The sequence below is a fragment of the Artibeus jamaicensis genome, unplaced genomic scaffold (assembly GCF_021234435.1).
Source record: "Artibeus jamaicensis isolate MK-2021 breed Jamaican fruit bat unplaced genomic scaffold, CSHL_Jam_final contig_1582, whole genome shotgun sequence".
NCBI lineage: Eukaryota > Metazoa > Chordata > Mammalia > Chiroptera > Phyllostomidae > Artibeus > Artibeus jamaicensis.
In genome coordinates, this window is record NW_026521309.1 from 1,050,471 (window position 1) to 1,072,303 (window position 21,833).

At 48.9% G+C, this 21,833-nt stretch overlaps 2 protein-coding genes and 1 non-coding gene across 15 annotated transcripts in view; 2 read left to right on the plus strand and 1 right to left on the minus strand.

Moving 5' to 3' along the window:
- The window catches only part of LAT2 (linker for activation of T cells family member 2), a 20,508-nt gene extending 12,387 nt beyond the window's left edge, over nt 1–8,121 (plus strand). For 9 of the 13 annotated variants that reach the window (XM_053669488.1, XM_053669469.1, XM_053669473.1 and 6 more), the window contains one exon: nt 1,157–1,943. The gene's annotated coding sequence lies outside the window, so the exon portion shown is untranslated. The other 4 variants (XM_053669477.1, XM_037154726.2, XM_053669476.1 and 1 more) reach the window with 3 other exon arrangements.
- RFC2 (replication factor C subunit 2) lies at nt 3,240–21,467 on the minus strand. Its single transcript, XM_037154722.2, has 11 exons — nt 21,336–21,467; nt 18,520–18,589; nt 16,413–16,454; nt 15,991–16,097; nt 12,780–12,881; nt 11,689–11,789; nt 8,116–8,273; nt 7,833–7,898; nt 6,366–6,446; nt 4,833–4,946; nt 3,240–3,627 (listed from the first exon to the last, which is right to left on the minus strand). Exons 1-11 carry the CDS (start codon nt 21,440–21,442, stop codon nt 3,517–3,519), a joined length of 1,059 nt encoding a protein of 352 aa, XP_037010617.1. The 5' UTR covers nt 21,443–21,467; the 3' UTR covers nt 3,240–3,516.
- On the plus strand, nt 14,407–14,512 carry LOC128628061 (U6 spliceosomal RNA). Its single transcript, XR_008392389.1, has one exon. It is a non-coding gene; the product is annotated as a U6 spliceosomal RNA (small nuclear RNA).
- Nucleotides 21,468–21,833: the final 366 nt, after the last annotated feature.

Here is a 21,833-nt window from a genome sequence, read left to right on the forward strand (position 1 = left end):
ACAGACAGGAAATAGGGCACTCGAGGTGGTGGTCACTCGAGGTGGTGACAAGTCCTTTGGAGACACCACGGCAGGAGAGACGCAGGGAATGAGGTGGGGCGTTAAGCAGGGAGGCCCCGTCCTCACCCCTCTGGGGTAGGACACCCCGCACGAGGAGTGGTAGACAAGGACAGGAGGTGGAGGCCAGCGCTGTAGGGCCAGCATCTGGGTTTTTCTGAGATTTGGGGCTGAGGAGTGGGGATGGGAAGGTTTGAAACAGAGACTTGATATTTCTAGAGGATCACTGGCTACTACGCAGGGAAATGAATACAGCCGGCCCTCTGAATCCTTGGATTCAACCAACCTCAGCTGGAAAATATTCTGGGGAAAACAGAAACAACACCTCAGAAGGTTCCAAAAAGCAACATTTAAATTTGCTGAGCACTACGTGGAGTCCACATCATTGGCGTGCACGTGTACCCTGCTGCAGGCAAACACAAACACACCATTTTACATCAGGGACTTCAGCATCCTCGGGTTTGGGTATCTGGCTGGGTAGGGTAGACAATCCCAGAACCAAACCCCAGGATTCCAAGGGGCAACTATATGCAGGGGGCCAGCAGTGGGAGCAGGGAGACCAGTAAGCTGAGTCCAGACCAAAAATAAATGCCGCCTTGGCCCAGGAAGACAGCGGGAGGGTACTGAATGTTGTGTGGAGTCAGCAGGCATCCGCTGGGTGTGGGTGCGAGGTGGAGGGCTCGAAGGGGATTGCGGGTTCTGTCTGAGCAACAGAGGAGTCCCTGTTGGCCACTGATGTCTGGGAGGCTATGTTAGAGGCAGAGCAGGTTTTGTGGGCAAGTCCAGTTAATTTCTGAGCCTGTTAATTGGAGAGACCCACGCAGGGGGCAATCTGCATGCAGACAGGGGAGAAGCAGGGCCAGAGAGGGACACGGGTTGGAACAAGCCAGGCCTCGGTTACTAAGGACCAAAGAGGAGTCGGGATTGCCAAGGAAAAGCAGAATCTCCGGGAAGCACTCAGTTTGGCAGGCAGGCTCTGTCCTCGGCCCAGCTGTGGGCGTGCAGCTCAACGCTGACCATCACTGTGTCCCTCTTCCTGGCCCAGGTGCTCCCTTGCCAAGGGATAAAAGTGCTAGCCAAGCAAACCTTTTCCTTTTAGCCAACCATTTTCATCTTCACCGAACGGGCCCGGGAACCCAAAGCTCACAGGAATACTGACTGTCTCCCAGTGACCGCTTCTCCAGAGCTGCTCGACTTCCGGACCCCAATGGTTACTCACGGGAGGTGCACTGTGTCCCAGGGACCACCCCTCTGGCCATGCGGAGCCAGCCTGGCGCTGAGGGCAGTGCAGCTCCTGCTGTAATTGAAAACCCAGCAGTAAGGGCGAGTCGCATCTCCTTGTGTCCCATCTAAAACTTCACACAATGCTGGTGTTGTGTTCTTTTCTGCTTCGGATTTGGATCCCAAATTGCTTACCAATGTCAGTTGCTGGGATTTTTTTTTGTGATCGATAGTTTGTACAATTAATTTATATAGATGGAGCCATATTTAGTACTCTACATTCCAGGGCAGATGTGGTCTATCTCGTCTCCTGTAAGCATTACACATACTAACTTCGGCAGACACCCAGGGGGAACCCTGGGGCTCCTTCCTTGGGGCCTCAGTTCACTGAGGAGATGAGGCTCCGGCATCCACATGCCCCTTCTGTGGGCACATCCTGTGGACAAAGTACATCAGTTCTGCTGAAGGGGCAGGCAGGTGCAGTGGAGGCGCCCCGTCAGTTGCCCCGAACCTTCTGCTCCAAGGCCGTCCTCGGTCAGTGGACTGGGCAGCATGACCATCTCTCCACAAGGGCAGAGGCCCAACGGGACCTTGAGTCAGAAGAGCCAGGCAGGAAAATGCCTCCTCCAACTACCTTTTCAATAAACCTTTCTAGTTCAAGAGCAGTAATTCTCCAGTGTCTGCTTTCTGACTCCTGTAAAACCAGGGGAATCAATCAGCCTTGTTTCATAGAACAGGGCCCTGAGGCCAAGAGGGAGAGAGCAAGAGAGAGAGATCGGTTAGTCTGGGAGCAGGGGCCCCAAGGCAAGCTCCTTCCAGGATGCCACATTTATTCTTTCCATGAGAAATTAATGCCGCAAATTAGGAAAAAATATTTAGAACACAATTGTGGCCACTTCACAGCCTGAAGCTCCAACCTCACAAGCTCAGAAGTCAGCTTAGGCCCGAGCAGGGGACCTGGGGGGTCGTGGGGGCAATGCTGCAGGAGTGGAAACCCTGACGTCCCTCTGGGCCCTTCACCCGCACACTGGGCACAGTCACCTCTCCACCTCGCGGGGATCCCAAGGATCCAGACAAAAAATAAGACTAAGGACATGTATTTTGTAAGACTTCACCTTGTTTTTGAGGACCTTGTATTTCTCCTAATAGAAACCCAAACCTAAAGAGCCAGCCATTTCAGAGCCTATGTGTCCCCATCCAACAGCGGGGTCTGGGCAAGTGGCGTAGCCAGCCCTGGAGGGACGGCACTAAGTGGAAGTGCGGCAGGCCCTCCCTCTCCCCGCCCTGGCCGGCTGAAGAGGTTCAGGCTAGAACACCAGACCCCTGGGAGCCAAGCCTCCCCGGGAGGGAGCCCGGCATTGCTGCAGCAGGGCCACGTGGCTACACACTGCAGCCCTTCGCCCGGGTGCCCACGAGTGGGAGCCAGCCCGTGGCACAAGCGTCTTCAATCAAAGCTTTCCACAAGACCACCAGTCACAGAGGCTGAGTCACTCCCACCGCAAGCACCTTAACACCACGAGGAAACGACGTTAGGGGTTTGCTTTGGGACAATCCCAGAGTGGGCTGGGGTGGGGGCTGCCGAGGAAACAAGGTGGGCGTGTGCTGGTATAACTTTAAGATGGATGATGAATATGTGAAGGTTCACTGTATCATTCTATGTACAACTGATATTTTTCATAATAAAAAAAAATAGTACCTTGCCAAGAAGAAGAAGAAATTCTACAAGTTAATGTGAAATTCACTGAGAAATTCTAAAGCACCAAGTACTGCACAGAACAGGCGCCGTGGCAGGAGTGTTTCTCAATACTCGGTCCTGCCGCATGTGGACGGTTCTCCAGTTTCTAGAACTCAGACTGGCTGAGCAGCCCACGACCTAAATCACCCTTTCTACCTGCAGCACGCAGGGGGCACACGCAGACACAGGAAGCTGGCTTTCTTTGCGGCCGTGCATTGCCACATCATTGATGACAATACCGTGTGGTTTTATTAGGTAAAATGCCAACACATGCCCAGACTGGATGCTGTGCCCTGGAGGTTCTCTGGGGCCTTCCCACCATCCCCGTTCCTGAGCCTGGGGCTGAACAGAAATGCCCCGTGGCTGAGTGGGGCACCAGGAAGGCCGCGCCGCGCTACAGAGAGGCGAGTTCCGCTGCAGCCCGGGCAGTGTTTTCTTCCAAGGCAGAAAAGCCTGGGACTCCCGGCCTTCGGGACTCTCATAGCCCGACCAGTGAGTTCCCTCTAACTGGCCACCGGGGCCACTGTCTTCTGACACAGCCGGGCCAGCAGCCCTGACATCTGCAGGAGGGAGTTCACACCTTCCACTACCTTCATGTGAGTGTATCCAATTTCCTGAAACACAAATCAAATCGAAATCGGGTTAGGTGAGGGAGGAATTTATTTATTTTTAAATCTGTACTGATGGTTTACTCAAAATTGATGCAGTGAACTCGAACTCCAACTAGAAAATGAACTCGAAGTCGTCATGGATTATCTTTAACTAAACTTCAATTTATTTTCTAAAAGAATGTTGGTATTTCTTTGCAAAATACTGTTAATTCAAAGAAAAATCAATATGAAAATATTTATAAAATACATATCTGACAAAAGATTTGCATCCAAAGTATATAAAGAACTCTTACTAGGTTAATAAGAAAACAACCCAATTAAAAACTGGGTAGATTTGAACAGATGCTTCACCAAAGAAGACTCTGAATGGCAAATAAGCACATGGACAAGTGCTTGACACCATTAGTGGCTGGGAAATGCAAACTAAGCCATGAGATACTACTACGTGCCTATTCGAATGACTTTAAAGGACCAGCCGAGCGCTCCAAGGGCGGGCTGGGATGTGCACCAGCACAGATGCTCGCACGGCTGGCCAGGCTGGTTGGGTGCAAAATGCTACAGCCACTTTGGAAGACAGTTTGGTGGTTTCTTAGCAAGTTAAACCTACACTTACCATTTGACCAAACAGTCTCACCTCCACATAGTGGAACACTGCTCAGCAATAAAAAGGAATGACCCACGGACACTTTTAGCAAAAAAGATGTATAAATCCAAAATGCATTTAGCTAAGTAAAAAAGCCAGGCTCAGAAGACCGTTTTTGTTTGATTCCATTTGGATGGCGTCCTGGAAGATCCCGCCCCCAAGCGGAAAGTACACTGGTGGTTTCCAGGTGCTGGAGGGAGGAAATGACTACAGGGGGCCACGTCAGTCTGGGGGGTTAGAGCCGTGTGTACAGGACTGTTTTGTCAACAGAATGCCCCTGAGATCCCAAATCTTACTCTATGTAAATTATACTTCAATTACCCTGACCTTAAAGATAAACAAACAAACCTCTAATGGGGACAGTCATCCCCAGGAAGAGAAGGGCACTGACGGGCAGTCGGCTGAAGCAAACTCCCAGCCCCCGGGAGAAGCGGCCACCGCCTCCATCATGGTCGGGGACGCTCGCTGAGCATCGTTCTGGTGCCCGGACGTGAGTCAACAAACCAAAGAAACCCACAGCGTCCCGCATTCTCGAGGAGAGAGGACTGGCTCTACTCTCACTGACCTTAATAAACTCCAGTTTCAAGTATTCTGCCATTTGGAAGGTTTTGCACACTCGAAAAATGTTGCCAATAATGTCTTCTGGTGAGTAGCCCAGGTGCCACAGGTGAGCAAGAATCTAGACAGAAGAAGGCATCTGTAAACGGCAAGGACACTCGGGGGAAATGAGTTTAAGTCACACCAGTTTGGGCCTGTCACACTGCCAGGAGCGGACAGATCATCCTACCAAACCCAGGAGATTCTGAATCAGCTGAACACCAAGGTGCTGTGGGCCACGCCCTGTGCATCACGTGGGGATAACTACCTGGTTTTCCCAGCAGACAGAAAGATAATACCGCAAATGTTTCAAAATGTATGACAAGGTCTGCTAAGACCCTGAGGCTCTTTAAATGCCTTATTAATCATTCCCAGAGCGGAAAGAGTAGCAGCCTGTATCTGCCACGCCTTCCCTAGCTATGAGTCCTAACACTCCGTCCGCAGGAGCAGCCCTCGCACGCCCTGGCCAGGGCGGAGCTCACAGCAGTGGTCTCAGCCTCCGCTTCTCGATGCCCAGCCCACCGCATCTGGAGTCCAGTTTTTTTTTTTCCTTTTAAAGATTCTTTGTTTATTTTTTTAGAGAGAGGGAAGGGAGGGAGAAAGAGGGAGAGAAACATCAATGTGTGGTTGCCTTTCACATGTCCCCAACTGGTGACCTGGCCTGCAACCCAGGTATGTGCTCTGACCAAGAATTGAACCAGTGACCCTTTGGTTCGTAGGCCGGCACTCAGTCCACTGAGCCACACCAGCCAGGGCTGGAGTCGGTTATTTTTGCCTTTGCTTGGTTGTGCTGGGGCAAATTCAGGGTGCTGGGAAGCTCTGGGCGCCTAAACCCGAAGGCTTCCTCCAGGCCCACTCAGCGATCTAGTCCTGGTGCCTGGTCTCTGCCTCAGTCTCCCTGCCTTGCACTTCACTTTCACGTGAGGTCTAGCCCTGCCCTAAACTCAGTCGCTTCTAGTCTATTCAGATGGGAGCAGGGAAACCCACAATAGTCTGACCAGTGGTCTAAGATTATACCACTGCCACCCATGTGATTTGAGGGTCACTTGAACGCCAAAGGTGCCCACTTGGACCTGCTCACAGGACCGGACTCTGTAATTAGGCCAATTAGGCCAGAAACCTCCTGGGCTCCCCTTTCCTGGCCCACTGGGGACTGCTGGGTCCCAGGGTGCCCACACCCAGGTTCCTCGGGAAGGTGGCAGAGAAGTCTCCCCTTTCAGAGACAGATGGCTTCACTGCAAAGCAAGGAGTTGGGCTGGTCCTTCCTCACAGGTTAGGTGCACAGAATATAGTTACAATACAAAGACATGCCTGAATTCCAGGTCTACCACTTTTAAACAATGTGATACACACAGAGAAGGGAATTTAGCTTCTACCATGGTTTTCTCATCGGCAGGGTGTACACAGCATCATTTTAAGAACTAAGGGGAGCTCCCTCGGCTCTGCTCAAGAAGAGAAAGTTCCCTCGGGGATCAGGGGGTGGGGCGGGAAGGAAGCAGACCTTGTAAGCTTCATCGATGTTGGCATTCACACAGTGCTGGATCATCTCCTTCACCAGCAGGGGGTGCGGCTCATCGCAGACCTGACCGAACCAAAAAGAAGCGGCTGAGGGCACCACCTGAGGAGGACCCCTGACACCCCAACTTCTGGACGATTTGTGGCCAACTTTTCTACTTGTTTTTCATCAAATTCTCTAGCAAACAGAAGCAGGTTGGGGAAGACCACTCACCACCAAACAAGGCGACAAGTAAAAAGAGGACGATGTCGACCTACTGCAGTGAGGAGAGCTTCCGACACCATGTGACCGATTTCTCCAACAGAAGATGCATCAACAAGGGCCACGGAAGCACCTCTGCTCGGGAGCAGCTTCAAAGCTATTACAAGTCACATCTCAGACCACCCGGCTGATCACTTGCTCAGAACCACTTAGAACCCACTTAAGACTTAGGAGATCTTTTGGGCTGGTCTCCCATTGGAATCGCAATTGGCTTTCCCGGGACAGAGTCTCCCAGCCTCAGCATGACCCTCGGAGCCACCCAGGAAGTGCTGGGCAGCTCTTCCCGAGACCAAAGGCTGCTTCCGCCATTGGCCTCAGATCCCAGCCTCCAGTGCAACATCAACACATAAATCTAAATGAAAGCCTCTTGATGTCTCGAGATAGTGCCTACAGCTCCCCTTCGCCTTCTCTCCCCAGTTCAATGAACTGCCCCCAGAAGTCCTCGTTTCTGGGGCCCCCAATGCCGTGCTCCAGGAGGACAGGAGACCCTAAGTGTCATTACCAGTGACTAAGCGAGTTCCCCTCAGTGTCCTGGGTGCACATTACTGCCAGGGTCTAAGCAGAGGCTTTTAGCACAGCTTCCTTCACCCAAACACCTGGTAAGAAGGAGCTATAGACGGAACACATGGACAGCCCTTCCCGATTCTTAGCCCCAAATAAGGAGGAAATCAGACACCAAGCTATTGGATGTGGCAATGCGTTTTCAAAAGTATTCCCAAAAGAAAAATCCTTTGCCAGTGTGGGAGAGGGAGAGTCTTTTAGCTCGGCTTTGAAGAGAAGTGGCACGTCCCGCAGGCACCACAAGAAGGGCAAGTCCGAGTTGCTGGCCTCAAGCAGCTGGGTGGTCTCGGGCAGGCCACCTGAGCTGCTTCCTTAGCCACAAAATGCTGCTGAGAACCTCTGGGTGCAGGGCTTCTGAGAGGCTCAGCAGGTGAGGAAAGCACCAGCACTTGCATCTGTCTCACTGCGGTGGCATCCCAAAGTCCCTCTCAACTCCCCCCAACTCCCCAGTGGGGGGAGGCAAGTGGACAGACTGGAGCCGGGCAAGCTCCCCACCCACCCAGAGCGAGTCAGCAGAGCGGTGATACGGAGTCCGTCCCCTTCCAGCCAAGATCGTCCCACCTCCACTCCACAGGCCCCTGCAGATAAACCCTGTTTTCGCATGCTGTGATGCCCACGCCAGTCTCCTACCTTGAACACATTCTCACTGTTGATGAAGCCGAATCCCGAGAAAGTAGACTGCAAATTGTTCAGTGCCTGTTGAGGAACAAAAACACAGGAGGCTGATATTCAACCTCGGCTCTTCCCCATCGCTCCTGGCTGAACACCCTCCTGGCAAGCCTGCTCCCCGTCAGCCCAAGGCCCCAGCGCTTCTCCCTCTGGCTATGCTCGGCTGTGCCGCTGGCACTTCCCGCTTCCCCCTAAAATAAGGGGCACACACAGGTCTGAGCCTCACGGCGGAGGCCACACCCACCTGCCTCATGTCCCCCTGGGCGGTGAAGATAATGGCTTCCAGACCATCGTCAGTGTACTGCACCTTCTCCTTCTCGATCACGGTCAGTAACCTCGCAAGGATCTGGGCGTCGGTCAGCTTTGTGTAGCGGAGGACTGCGCATCGGGACTGAATGGGCTCTGAATAGACAGGAAGCAATTAGGCAACTGGGCAAGGATGGCGTCAGCCTGCTGGCTCTTCAGTTACTGGGATGCAGCTGCACAACCCGCACAGCCCAGCCACGCTCTCTACCCAGCAGGCACTCACCAGTGACTGACTGATTGGGGCTCAATTTCAAAATATCAACCAATAAGCAACACGAGAGGCCTCAGCCAGCACTGCCTGGGACGACCTCAGCTGGCTACGGCTTCCAGAAGGGAAAGATCCTCCAACACAGAGACCTCCGCGTGCCACAGCCCGGAGGTCTCCGTGCACCAGTGCTGGCCCAGGCGACCCAAGATTACCCGGTGTCTGCTGAACACCAGGGCCCTTCTGGGGAGGTCACAGCCTGGCCAGCTGGGTAGGCACAAGACACCTGTGTGGCTTCTTTAAAGATCCACAGGTGATTCTGACCGCAGCTTGGGCTGAGAACCACTAGACAGACAATGCAGAATTCTGGAATCTGTCCTTGACCTCTGGTTTGGACTATGACAACAGCTTGGTCATAGCTGTTTGTCGTAGTCCAAACCCCTCTCCAAGCCCCAGTTTGGTCTCTCTGCTGCCACGATGGCCTGCCTCAAGCTGTTTTGATCTGTCACCTCTTCTTGCCAAAGCAAGCCCTTCAATGGCCTCCCAAAGTACAGTACAGCTCACCTCTCACCCTTGTATGTAAAATCTTCTGCATACTTCACCTGTCTCAACTCTCCTAACTCCATGCCTGGTACCTTCTCTCCTGCAGCAAACAGATTTTGCATCTCCTGGAGGGCTCTTGCCACCTAGGATGTTCTTTCCTCCTGTTCCTTCCCACTTAAACCCCAACCATCATCAAAAGCTCCTCTCAAACCCCCTCCTCATGCAGCCGGCCCAGATCTCCCCAGCCTGCAGTTACCTCCCTTCCTTCGTTCACACTTTTCAAGGAACATGTTCCTGTTAGCCTATTTGCATTAATGAAACCAGTTAGCACCCCAGGTTTTGGGGACGCATGGATAAATATAATGATGAGGTCCTGGCTCCTCAGCGCCTAGGTTTATCAGGATGGAGGAGACATGAATGAGAATGATACAACACGGTAAGATGGGGCCTTGGCAGAAGTTTCTTGGAACAGCTCTGGGAACCCCGGCCAGACAGGGTGATCAACTCAGCCTGATGGAGCTTCTCGGTGGAGAAGCTGGGTTTTGGGGGACGAGGCTTTTGGCCTGGAAAGGCAGAAGGAATAGCACATTCAAACGCAAGAGTGAAGACAGGGCCTAGGGGGTTGGGGAAGGACGAGACTGCCCTGTGTGGGGGTGAAAGGAGATGAGGCTGTGGGCACAGGACTCTGTGTGTTAGCCTGGGGTGGGGTGGGAGGTGGAAGCATGGCTGTGCGGGCGTCGGGAGGCCACTAGAGGGTTAAGCAGGGGAGTGGCAGGGTCACGTGCTGAGATGACTCTGGCAGCCCGCTCAGGTGCAAGAGAAGCCGGGAGAACAGTGCACCAGGGAAGGGGAGAAACTGAAGCCAGACCTGGAGTGAGAGCGGCAGAGGGTAGGGGTTTTCGACACTGGGGAGGATTTGATTGGGGGCGGGGCTGGCTGGGGTGCAAGCAGACAGAGGAGGACCTGGGGTGGGTGGCAGCTCTGTGCAGGGAGCCCCTCTCCTGTCCATGCACGAGGTCCTGCGGGGCCGGACAGAGCCTCACACGGGCCTGTGGCCTCCGCTGTGCCTTGTGCAGAGTGGATACTGTGTGCACATCTGCCAAGTGGGTAAGCCTTCAAAAAGCAGCTTTCCTAAGGGTTAGTCCGTCACAACTTATCTGAAAGCAGGAAGCCTCAGAACAGAAACTTACTCGCATATTCGGCTTATTAGCAAAGACGAGAAAGATCAGTTTGGAACTGGAGCCCATATTTTAAAGCAATTAATATTCCAACAATACTATAAGTTTCCTTTAGTAGATGTTTATCTTTTGAGAAGTCCCCAAACTGAATTCCTAGGATTTAAATACATGTGAGAATAAGGCAGCCGTGGCTTTCCTCAAAGTAAGCCTCTCTCTCAACTGTATGGCTCCAGGAACCAAAGTGAGACTCAGCTATTAAGTTTCAAAAATCAACTGTGCAGCAATCTGATTGCGAACCATTTCTCTAACGCTAGAAAGAAATTCCTATAGAGATTTCATTTATGTTTGCCATATCCTTTTAAAAATTAAAAATAATGCAAGACCTGCATCACAGATATCACTTTCATAAAGAGGGAGGGCCAGAGCTTTCTCCAACAAGTGCAGTTTCAAATCACTGCCACTCGTTAACACACAGCCCTGTGCAATATGTGTGGGGAGGGGGTCTCTAAGCACAATACCTCCCCCGCCCTCACAGATTTCTCTCACCACTGGCTAAGGAGACAAATCACATACACATCTGTCAGTCAAGAACTTTTAGTACAGTGTCCTCCACCACACTGTTGATGTCTTGAAGGCAGAGAACGTTTTTCGTTAAACTTTGTATGTTCTGCATCAGTGGTACCCAACAGCTACTGAGCACAAAGTTAATGCTTGTTGAATGAATGGCTGAATAAACTAATGAACAAATAATGACCATCTAGAAAAACTAAAAAGGCATAAAGGATTCCTGGTAACTTGAGGAGCCCGCCACCTTTGTGGGGGGTGTCACAGTTGGTGACCAGCTTGTCTGCAGCAGCGCACCATGGCCGGGTGGAAAAGGGGCAGTCAGAGAGCCGAGCTCACACAGGCTGGGGTCTCGCACGGGGGATGGGATGCAAGGACAAGAGAGCTGTGAGAAAAGTCAGAGAGAGAGAGAGAGAAAGCTGGACTATGTCTGCAGTCTTTATCAGACAGGGAAGGATGTGAAACCACCAGGAAGTTGAGACACAGAGCCAGGAGGGCTCAAAGCAGTGAGCAGACAGATTGACGAGCGGGAGTGAGCAAAGGAACTGGCAGGACAAATGCCAGGTCGGAGAGAAGACTCAGAGGTAAGGTCTCGCATGTGAGGCAATTGCCAGTAATGAGCAAGCCCAGTGTGCAGACGCAGTGCGTGCCAAGCACTCAGACACACAGAAAGTGCAAGAACATGTCTGGAGAGGGGCAGTGACTATGACACTGCACAGGATGTCAAAATGTCACGTGTGCCTGGGATGGTGCAAGAGTCGGAAAGACGTAGGGTTCCAATCCCAGCTTCCACTTGCTAACTCTGAGCAAATTACTCGATCTCTCTGAGCCCCAGGTTTTCTCATCTCTGATGTGGTGCTAATAATACCTCTGCAAATGACTGTATAAGAATAAAGGGAAAAGATGAGGTACAGTATAGTGCTCAGCTCGCGACATGCAATCAAAAAGTCCCTACTCTCCTGCTGCTAAAGAGCCAAATGAGCACCAGTTGGACCCCAAGCTGCCCAGAGCTGACCCTCACCTATGATTTTATCCGAAGCATTACAAGCCAGAGCAAAGCGAGTCGTTTTGGAGTAGATCTCCATGGTTCTCCTCAAGGCTTGCTGGGCTCCATCAGTCATGCTGAGAAGAGAAACAATGAGAGTGCAGTTTGCAACCACACCCAGGGCCCACTGGACACAAACCCTCCCTGCAGAGCCTGGGAACCGGACCTCCTAACTGAGCATGCTCAGTCTCTCCTCAGGACCCAGGCTGGTCTTAAACGAACAGGCTGCACACAGGCACAGGGCGGGGGCTCTGCAGCCAGGCTGCCCGGGCTCACCTCGCAGCTCCTGCCTCTGCTAGTTTTGGGGCCATAGGCAAATTACCTGAGCCCCAGCGTCATCACCTATAAGGAGATAACGATTCTGCCTGCTTCAGAGGGTTGTGATGACAATTAAATGAGGTAATAATATGTAAAGTGTTTAGCAGAGTGCCTGGGATAACATAAATGCTTATATATAACTGCTCAATAAATGTTAGCTGCTATTATTGCTATAATGTTACAGTAAAGTAGGGTAATTGCACTATAATATGGCAATTACAAACTATGTTCCAAACAAGATTATAATGCAGAACACTGCTTTTTACATTAAAAGAAAAAACCAGGAGACAAAAATTATATATCTCAAATATGTAAAAATGCACAGTGTAGAAAAAGAAAACAAAGCAAGATATTAACATTTTCTAAATTTTCTTCAAAGAATGAGTTACTTTTTTTTAATGTCATGGGCTGTACAACATTGTGAATGTCCTAAATGTAACTGAATTATAAACTAAAATGGTTAAAATGGTAAACTTTATATTATGTGTATTTCACAATTAAAAAATAACATTTAAACAATTCATAGAAGTGATGCTGGAACAAACACACCGCTGGCTGTCTTAGCCAACTGTTTGTAAGTTACTCAATTAAGACAGGTTTAGGTTTACAAACAGGCTGCCTATTAAATTGGTTTCGAAGACAAGCAAACACACCACAAAGGTGCCAAGGTAGGAGCTTTTTCTCCGGATTTAACGAAGCCCAGTAACAGATTCAGAGATCAAGGTCAAAATGCCTGGAAAGCACTCTACCTGTCCGCTTCATCCAGGATGATGATCTTGTGCCTCCCTTTGGGGAGGGTGACTTTCTGCTGGGCGAACATTTTGATTTTGTTCCTCACGACGTCAATGCCCCTGAAACAAGGAGCCAGCATGCACTTCACTTGCCTGAGACAAACCCGTTACCTCCGAGGGAACTTCCAACCCACACACGCCGCAGGCAACCCAGCTCTGGTTTTCAAGTTTCCTTTTCGAGAAATTCTAACTTTTTATAAAAACTGAAATTTCATCACTCTTATTCCTTCTTTTTTTTTTTTTAAGATTTTATTTATCTTTAGAGGGCAAGGGAAGGAGAGAGGGAGAGAAACATCAATGTATGGTTGCCTTTGTGGGTTCCCTGCTGGGAACTGGCCTGTAGGGAACCAGCCTGCAACCCAGGCATGTGCCCTGACTGGGAATTGAACCGCGGTTATCTGGTTCGCAGGCCAGAGCTCAATCCACTGAGCTACACCAGCCAGGGCACTCTTATTCCTTCTTAAAGGTCTTTAGAAGAACCAAAAAAAAATTTACTTACTACTTAAAATATAATAAACTCATCATATAATTACCTGTGGGTCCACTGAATCATTTTATGATCAGATATATTTTAAGGTTTTAACAACCATATTGTTCCTATATCTTGAAACTGTTTAGTTTTTATCATCCCATTAATTATTCCACCATTACTCATTAATTATTCCCAACCATACTAAAAATAACTAAAATAATTTTTTTAAACGAAAGAATGAAATGGGGAGTGGGCTGGGATGGGGGTAAAAGGCAGAAAACTGTATTTAAACAACAATTAAAATAAAAATTAAAAAACAAAAACAAAAGAATGATGGAATTGACCAGAAAAATAATACAATATTAGAGGGAGGAAATGCTATTATTATCACCTCATCCTTCACTTTTTTAACAGATTTAAAAAATATATTTTATTTATTTATTTTTAAAGACAGGGGAAGGGACAGCAAAAGAAACATCAGTGGGTGAGGGAAACATCAATTGGTTGCCTTTCACACACTCCCAACTGGGGACCTGGCCCACGACCCATGACTGGGTATCAAACCAGTGACCTCTCCCTTTGTGGGACGACGCTCAGTCAGCTACCTGAGCCATGCCAGCCAGGGCTAATCCTTTATTTTTTTATTCTGTTGCTTGATGTATCACATTGTCTTTTGGAAGGGAAGGAGAAAGAGTGGGAGAGAAACATCAATGTGTGGTTGCTTCTCACATGTCCCCTACTGGGGACCTGGCCTGCAATCTAGGCATGTGCCCTGACTGGGAATCGAACCAGTGACCCTTTGCTTCACAGGCTCGTGCTCAATCCACTGAGCTACACCAGCCAGGGCATCTTTGCTCTTTTTAAAAGATTTCATTGACCAAACTTTAAAAAAAAAATCAAAACTTTTTATTTTCCATCTACCGTGTCATAGAGAAAAAAAACTGACAGAGGAAGATATTTCATAATTATCAGACAAATCAGAGAATGACTGCAAAGAAGCAAAAAGCTCTCCAGACTCATGATGGTGACACTGGAAATGTAAGCAACATTTCAGTTGTTTCCTCAGATGCCAAAATCCTAGGTGAATTTTCTCAAATTTTAGAGTCAAGGAGCGTGCTTCCTTTGGCAGCATGTACACGAAAACTGGATGAAACAGAGAACACCACCATGGCTCCTGCACGAGGGTGATACGCAAATCTGTGAAACGTTCTGTTTTTAAAATCAGTGAGTCACGGGACAGAGCAGGGGACAGTCAGTAAAACGGAACAACCCGTGTGGTGTCAGACGGGCACCAGACTCGCACGGCGATCACTTCACTAGCACACAGAGGCTGACGGACTATACTGTACACTTAAAACTAGTACGATATTGGATACTGACTGTTATTATAATAAAAATAAATTTTAAAAAAAGAATCAAGGAGTGAACTATGCGTTTCTAAGGGCAAAAATGAACTTTATTTTCATGTAGTTGGTCTATCAACAGGAACGACTTCGCTCCCCAATACCCCGCGACAAGAACTTGGACCTTTGGTTTTGATACAAGAACACGTGACGATACTCCCTCATCGTCTTGTGATGTTCACACACTAACACGCACAGGCTGCAGTTTGTAAGTGATCAAAAGCTGAAGGCAGGTCTGTACACAAAGGTGACTAGAAAGAAACAGCAGATATAGAAACGGAAAAAAAGTCATTATGTCACTCATTTAAATACGTGTTTATAAATCTAAAACTGAAAATACTTGTAACTATGGGCCATTATTTCTTCAACAAAATTATGAGCCACCAAAGATTTCAAAAATAGTAAGTTTGATGATGCAAGTGTGAGAAGAACAAGAGGTAAGGATAAAAATCAGCACTGATATCCTCGCTGGTGTGGCTCACTTGGTTGGAGCGTTGTCCCATGAACCAAGAAGTCCAGGGTTTGATTCCCAGTTAGGGAACATGCCTAGGTTGCAGGTTCGGTCCCCAGTCAGGGTGTGTGTGAGAGGCAGCCGATCCATGTTTCTCTCTCACATTGATGTATATCTCTCCCTTCTCCTTTTCTCTCTCCCTTCCTTCCCCTCTCACTAAAAACAAAGCACACACACACAATCAATAAGCATGTCCTCAGGTGAGGAAAAAAAAAGTCAGCCCTGGCTGGTTGTGGCTCAGTAGATTGAGTGCCAGCCTGCGAACCAAAGGGCTGCCAGTTCAATCCCCAGTTGGGGCACCTGCCTGGGTTGTGGGTCAGGTCCCCAGTGGGGGTCGTGTGAAAGACAACCACACATTGATGTTTCTCTCCCTCTTTCTCCCTCCCTTTCCCTCTCTCTAAAAATAAATAAAGTCTTTAAAAAAAAGGTCTAGAGATGAGCTGCACAACCATGCAAATATACAATGTGAATATACTTAATACTATTGAACTGTACACTTAAAAATGGGTAAGGTGTTAAACTTTATGTTATGTGTATTTTACCACAATTAAAAATAGTATTTTAGATTTCCATTAAAAAAAGTAAGCCATCAAGTCAAGTGTCTATGATGCCACCCTGAGGGGCAAGCAATTTCCATTCACTCTCACTGGGGGGGATTGAAGGAAAAAGACAAAGCTGGCTGGGCAAGCTCCAGGTGCAACACAGCACAGAAAAGAGGCTGTTTCTGTAACAATCCAAAATGTACAACACTCGCTGCCCTTTAGTCCTAACTCCCGGGTGCACCTGTCGTTTGAGGCATTGAGTTCCAAAACGGCATCCTTGAGAGCTGGACCCAGAAGGGCTCGTGCCAAACACAGGATGCTGGTAGTTTTGCCAGTTCCTGGGGGGCCCTAGGAAAGAGATCTCCAGTAAGTGCTTCAAGCCAACAGAACGATCTTAACGCAGCTCCTGATTTACTCTTTGCCACTCTTCTGCATTCACCTCCCCCTCAAACCCTCAACCCCAGCCCACAGAACACACTAAATCAATATAGCAGCCAACCCAGAGGCCTCCTGACCAACTGTTTCACTTTGCAGAGGGGAATATAAGGGCTCCGGGGGTAACGGGCTTCTCTGAGGAAGAAGCTCTGTGCACAAGAATCATTTCCGAGGGAAGCGAAAGAGACTTCAAGACATCCACCGGGGCTGCCAGGGCTGAGTACTTACAGCAATGATAATATTGGGCACATTCCCTTCTCGTGCAAAGACCTGAAGGAAGAAATGCCCGTTACAAGTGGTTAGCCTACAAACCGTAAGGGGCCGAGCCTCCCCAGCCATGCACAGGCCTGTGAAGTTAACACGGCTACAAATTTCTCCACGTGGATGCCCCACAGAGCTCTAGCCTCAGCATATTCACAACTGAATCCACACCTGAGGCCTCACCCACGTTTTCCCTTCCGTGGACTGTCAGTGCCAACCCTGTCACCCAAGCCAGGAGCCTGGAGTCACTGTCGCCCTTGACCGGGCCCTCCTCCTCGCCCCGCACGGCACCTTTGTTACAAAGGCTTGGTCATCCCTCCTCCCCTGGCCAGGAATCTTGCCTCGCTCCCGCCCACTTCCCATGCTGTAACCACACCAGTTTCTCAAACACACGCCTAACTGATGCACTTTTACCTGACTGAGACCCTTGGGCACCTCCTCACTGCTCTCATCATGAAACCCAAACTTCCTCCCTTCCTCATTTATTTATTTTTATTGAATTTACTGAGGTGTCACTGCTTAATAAAATTATATGGGTTTAGTGTATAATTCTATAGTCAATCATCTGTATATTGTACTGTGTGTTCGCCACCCCAAGGCAGGTCTCCTTCCATCACCACCTATCCCCCCCGCCACCCACCCTCCCCTCCCCTCTGGTAATCAGCATGCTGTTGTCTGTGTCTATGAGGGTTTTTTTCCTTATTCCCTTCACCTTTATGACTTCACTCATACACAGAGTCTAATGAACAAAATAAACCAACAAATAAAATAGAAGCAGACCCACAGATAGAGAGCAGATTGACAGCTGTCAGGGGGCAGGGTGAGGGGTTGTGAGGCTGGTTGAAAAAAGAGAAGGGAGCTGGGGGTTTTCTAATGTAAGTTGAGCAGTGTGCTAGCCCGGCTTCATGAAGCCCACCCGGTCATTTCTCACACACCCCAATAAATGCGCCCTACAGCCTTGTTATCAGCGGGGCTTGTGGACCAGCAGCATCAGCGTCCCCTGGGAGCTTGTTAGAAATGCAGAACCCGGCCCCACTCCAGAACTACTGCACCAGAATCTGCATTTTAACAAGATCCCCAGGCAATTCAAATGCCCATCTATGTATGGAAATCAGTACTCCAATCAGATGGCACTCTCCCACCCAAGACAATCCAAGCTTTCTCACCTCAGGGCCTTTGCACATGCTATTCTGGCTACCTCTTCTCTCTCCACCCCTTTCCTCCAAGTCTAGCTAACTCCCACTCTAGCTTTGGTATCACTTCTTCCACTTGGGAATGAAGACACTGTGAAGTTAACTCCTCCCTGAACTTTCCCCATGCGCCCCCACAGCAACCTGTGCCTCCTCTGGCAGAGTGCTCACCACCTTGCCTGCTGACTTTAATGCTGCCCCATTAGACTAACAATCTGGCTTGGGCAAGAATCATGTCTATTCTGTTCCCCATTATATCAATAGTTCCTAACACTGTCCCATATCTGTCCCAGAGAACATACTATTTGCAAAATGAATACATTTGTAAAATAAGTAAATACCTTGTAAGCTATTGAATTCTAAGCCCCAATTACTACAGAGACTGTCTCTGTCATGTCTCAAATAGCTGGGCTTTTAGATTCTGCTTAAAGACCTCTATAGCTAGGAATTCCAAGCTTGCTCACCATTTCTGTCTGTCCATTTCGAAGCCACCTGCCTCGCCATGCAGCCCCTCTATTCAAGGGTTGGTAAACTGTGGTAGAAGGGGCATGGGGGATTAGGGTAATCCACCCTGAGGCCCGTTTTTATAAGCCCCCTAGCTAAGAATGACTTTCACATTTTTAAAGGATTGTTTAAAAAATAAGCAAAGAGCCCTGCCTGGTTTGGGTCACCGGACTGCGTGCAGGCCTGTGAACCCGAAGGTCCCAGGCTCCATTCCTGGTCAGGGCATATGCCCCGGTTGCAGGCCAGGTCCCTGATTGGGGGTGAGCAAGAGGCAGCCAATTGAGTTTTCTCTCAAAAATCAACGTTCCTCTCCCTCTGTTTTTCTCTCCCTTTCCCTCTCTAAAAATAAATAAATATAATAAATTTAAAAAATCACTTACCTCCAGCCTGCTTACAGTATCTTCATTTCCGACAATTTCATTCAACTTTACTGGTCTATATTTCTCAACCCTGTTTGTAAGAAAATAAATAAAGATGTTGACATAGCCATTTTCACGCTACACAAAAGAAAGCAGTAGACCTGGCTGGTGTAGCTCAGTGGATTGAGCACAGGCCTGTGAAGCAAAGGGTTGTCGGTTCGATTCCCAGTCAGGGCACATGCCTGGGTTGCAGGCCAGTTCCCAGTGGGGGACACATGAGAGGCAACCACACATTGATGTTTCTCTCCCATGCTTTTTCCTTCCCCTCTATAAAAATTAATATATATATATAAAAGAAAGCAGTAAAGGGTAGCAATCCTGAGAGCTTTATCAGATAATATACATATATATCATCTGATACATACATATACCAAAAATACAGCAAAAATATACCAAATGGCAGCAGGTTTTAAATTTAAGGGGGTGCTGAAATGCCATTTGAAAAATGCATGAGGATTATACACCAGAGACTTCAAACACACACCAAAACCAAACAAACAAACAAACAAACAAACAAAACCCTGCTGTTGCTAGAGAAGGACCAGAGCAAGCCGCCTGACCAATGTGACACTGTGCAGAAACAGAGTCTGCCCATCACAAAAGAGGTCCAGCATACCTAGCACTGACATCAATTTACCTGACAGACACAGGTGCAGCCAAGCCGCCTTCTCATCCCTCATCTGCCAGTTTCTGCAGACTTAGCGAGGCGCACAGCAGGGCTGGCTAGACAGAAACTATAGGCCTATCCTGTGACCCTACTGAAATGGACAGGCTAGTGGCTTAGTCAGACCAATACTTCTCTCTTTTGCAAGCTATACTATGTGAGAAAATGATTTTCTTCAGCGAGAATAGAAATGAAAATAGATTTGCAATGATTTGACCATCAGGACTTCCTCTGTCCTTTATAATACTCCCTGATGTACAATATTATGCTGGTTGTGCTCCAGAAGCAGCTGCATGCAAAGCTTTTTTGTCACATAATATGGGAAAGAAAAAGACAGGTCTCCTCCAAGACTAGCATATAGAGCACGCTAGTTCCTACTCATTTATTCTTTATACTCAGTCCCTTCCAGGTGCCAGCCACTGTGGAAGGAGTTAGAGATCACAAGGGGAGGAAAGCAACGACACAGAGATAAACAAGACATGGTTATTGCTTTCCCAATGGCAGGGAAATAGAGCTTAGCAAGTCCTACTACAGTGTTAAACTTGTTATAGAAGCCAAGGGCTGTGGAAGCCCAGAGGAGGGAGAAAATCGCCGCCTGGGAATGTTAGGAGCTAAAATCTGAGCTAGATTTTGAACAAGGCAAAGATGCCCATCTTTCAGGGCTGTCATAGATGCTCCATCTACCTGAAAGTTTTCTCCACAGTTGCATGTCTTACTCCCCAAGTTCAGGTCTTTGCTCGAATGTTATCTTATCAAAGGCCTTCCCTGAACACCATAGCAATTTACTCCACAGCACTTGTCACCATCAAATATACTATATAGATACTTGTTGTTGTTTTTTTACTGTCTTTATCAAATGTAAGCTCCATGACAGCAGGGTTTGTTTTGTATACTGAAGTATCCTAAGCATATACTGTTGTGCATGAAAAATATGTTAGTATGCCTCAGTGGATTGAGTGCTGATCTACAAACCAAAAGGTCACCGGTTCGATTTCCAATCAGGACACATGCCTGGGTTGCAGGCCAGGTCCCCAGTTGGGGATGTGTGAGAGGCAACCAATCGATGTTATCTCTCACACACTGATGTTTCTCTCCCTTTCTTCCTTCCCCTCTCTCTAAAAGTAATTTTTTAATATATATATATATATATATATATATCATATATGCAATGTATATATGTCATATATACACATATTCAGCAACATATGTAATTTTAAACTGTCTGGTAGCCACATTAAAAAAAGGTAAAAAGAAAACAGATAAAGTGAATTTTACTAATATAATCTACTGAATCTAACATATTCAAAATATTACCATTCTCAACGTGAAATCAATATAAAAATTACTAATGAGTTTTTCTTAGTACTAAGTCCTCAGAATCCAGGTGTATAGTCTACATTTATAGCCCATCTCAGTTTGGCCTAGCCTCATTTGCAGGGATCCTGTGGTTAGTGGCTGGGGGGCTGCACAGCAGAGCTGTAAATACTCCAATAAGCTATGCTGCGCTTCATTTAGGTTATCTCCTGTCATTCAGAAGACGGGTGGACTAGAGGGATAGAAATACACAGAATATACACCATTACAGGGTGTAAACCACTACCATGAGCCATGGAAAGTTCTGAGAGGTGCTCTTTGGACGTGGGACCAAGCAGAGAGCCTGCATCATACCTGTGCCAGGGGCAGGTGACTTCCCAAAGTCACCATTCCTCCCAGCTACCTACGATGCTGCTATTCAAAGCAAGCCAGCCACAGAAAGGAGGCGGGTGCCTTCTGCACACAACCCGTAATCCCGAACCTGCATTCGACACTTCCCGCCAAGTGGCCATCAGAGTCGCCCTTGGCCTAGTGCACAGTGGGTGGTCACAGGGGGTTGCTAGACCACAGTTCACAATGTTCTGACCGACACTCCGCTTCCAGAGGTCAGACCGGCCACTCTAGACCCCCAGGTGGGCTCAGCGTCCCTCGCCCTCTCCAAATAATCTATCTCTTAGCCTCCTGCTTCGCTCAGATGTCCCTCGTACTAACTCCGGCCCCTGGGTTCTCCCGGAACACGATCCGCCTCTCGCCCACCTACGCTTCCAGGGCACCCATTATCTATGACCTGGGCCCTCACCACGGCAGCTCATAGTGGCTGGCGCTGGCCGGCGCCCTGCTAGGGGCCGGGGCAGGATCCTGGGCGCCGGAGTCGGCCGCGTCATTGCTGTTCTCCTGCACCTCCATTCTCCCACCGCCTCTTCCCGCCGCCAGAGGCCCCACCCCATGATGCAATCACGCTAGCCCCGCCCCGGGGACGCGCGGGACGCCAGATGCTTGAGGCAGCCTTGTGGCCTCACCTTTCTGCGCCTGCGCAAAGGGCACTGGCCTGGCGTGTTGCTAGTTGCTAGAGGCCGCGGTTGCTATGGGAGACCTGACCACCGCCTGTGAGAAAGAGGAAGGCGAGACCGGACCGCTTAGCCTTCCGAGAAGGCAGGGCGCACCGGGAACGGATGTTCGGCGGTTTTCGTCCTTGTGTGACTCGCTGGGAAGCACTCTCCGCGTGGCCTGTAGAACAGCTGCACCTAGGCCCGGCCGCGCGCTTAGGCCGGCCTGGTGGGAAAGGAGCCTGCTGCTT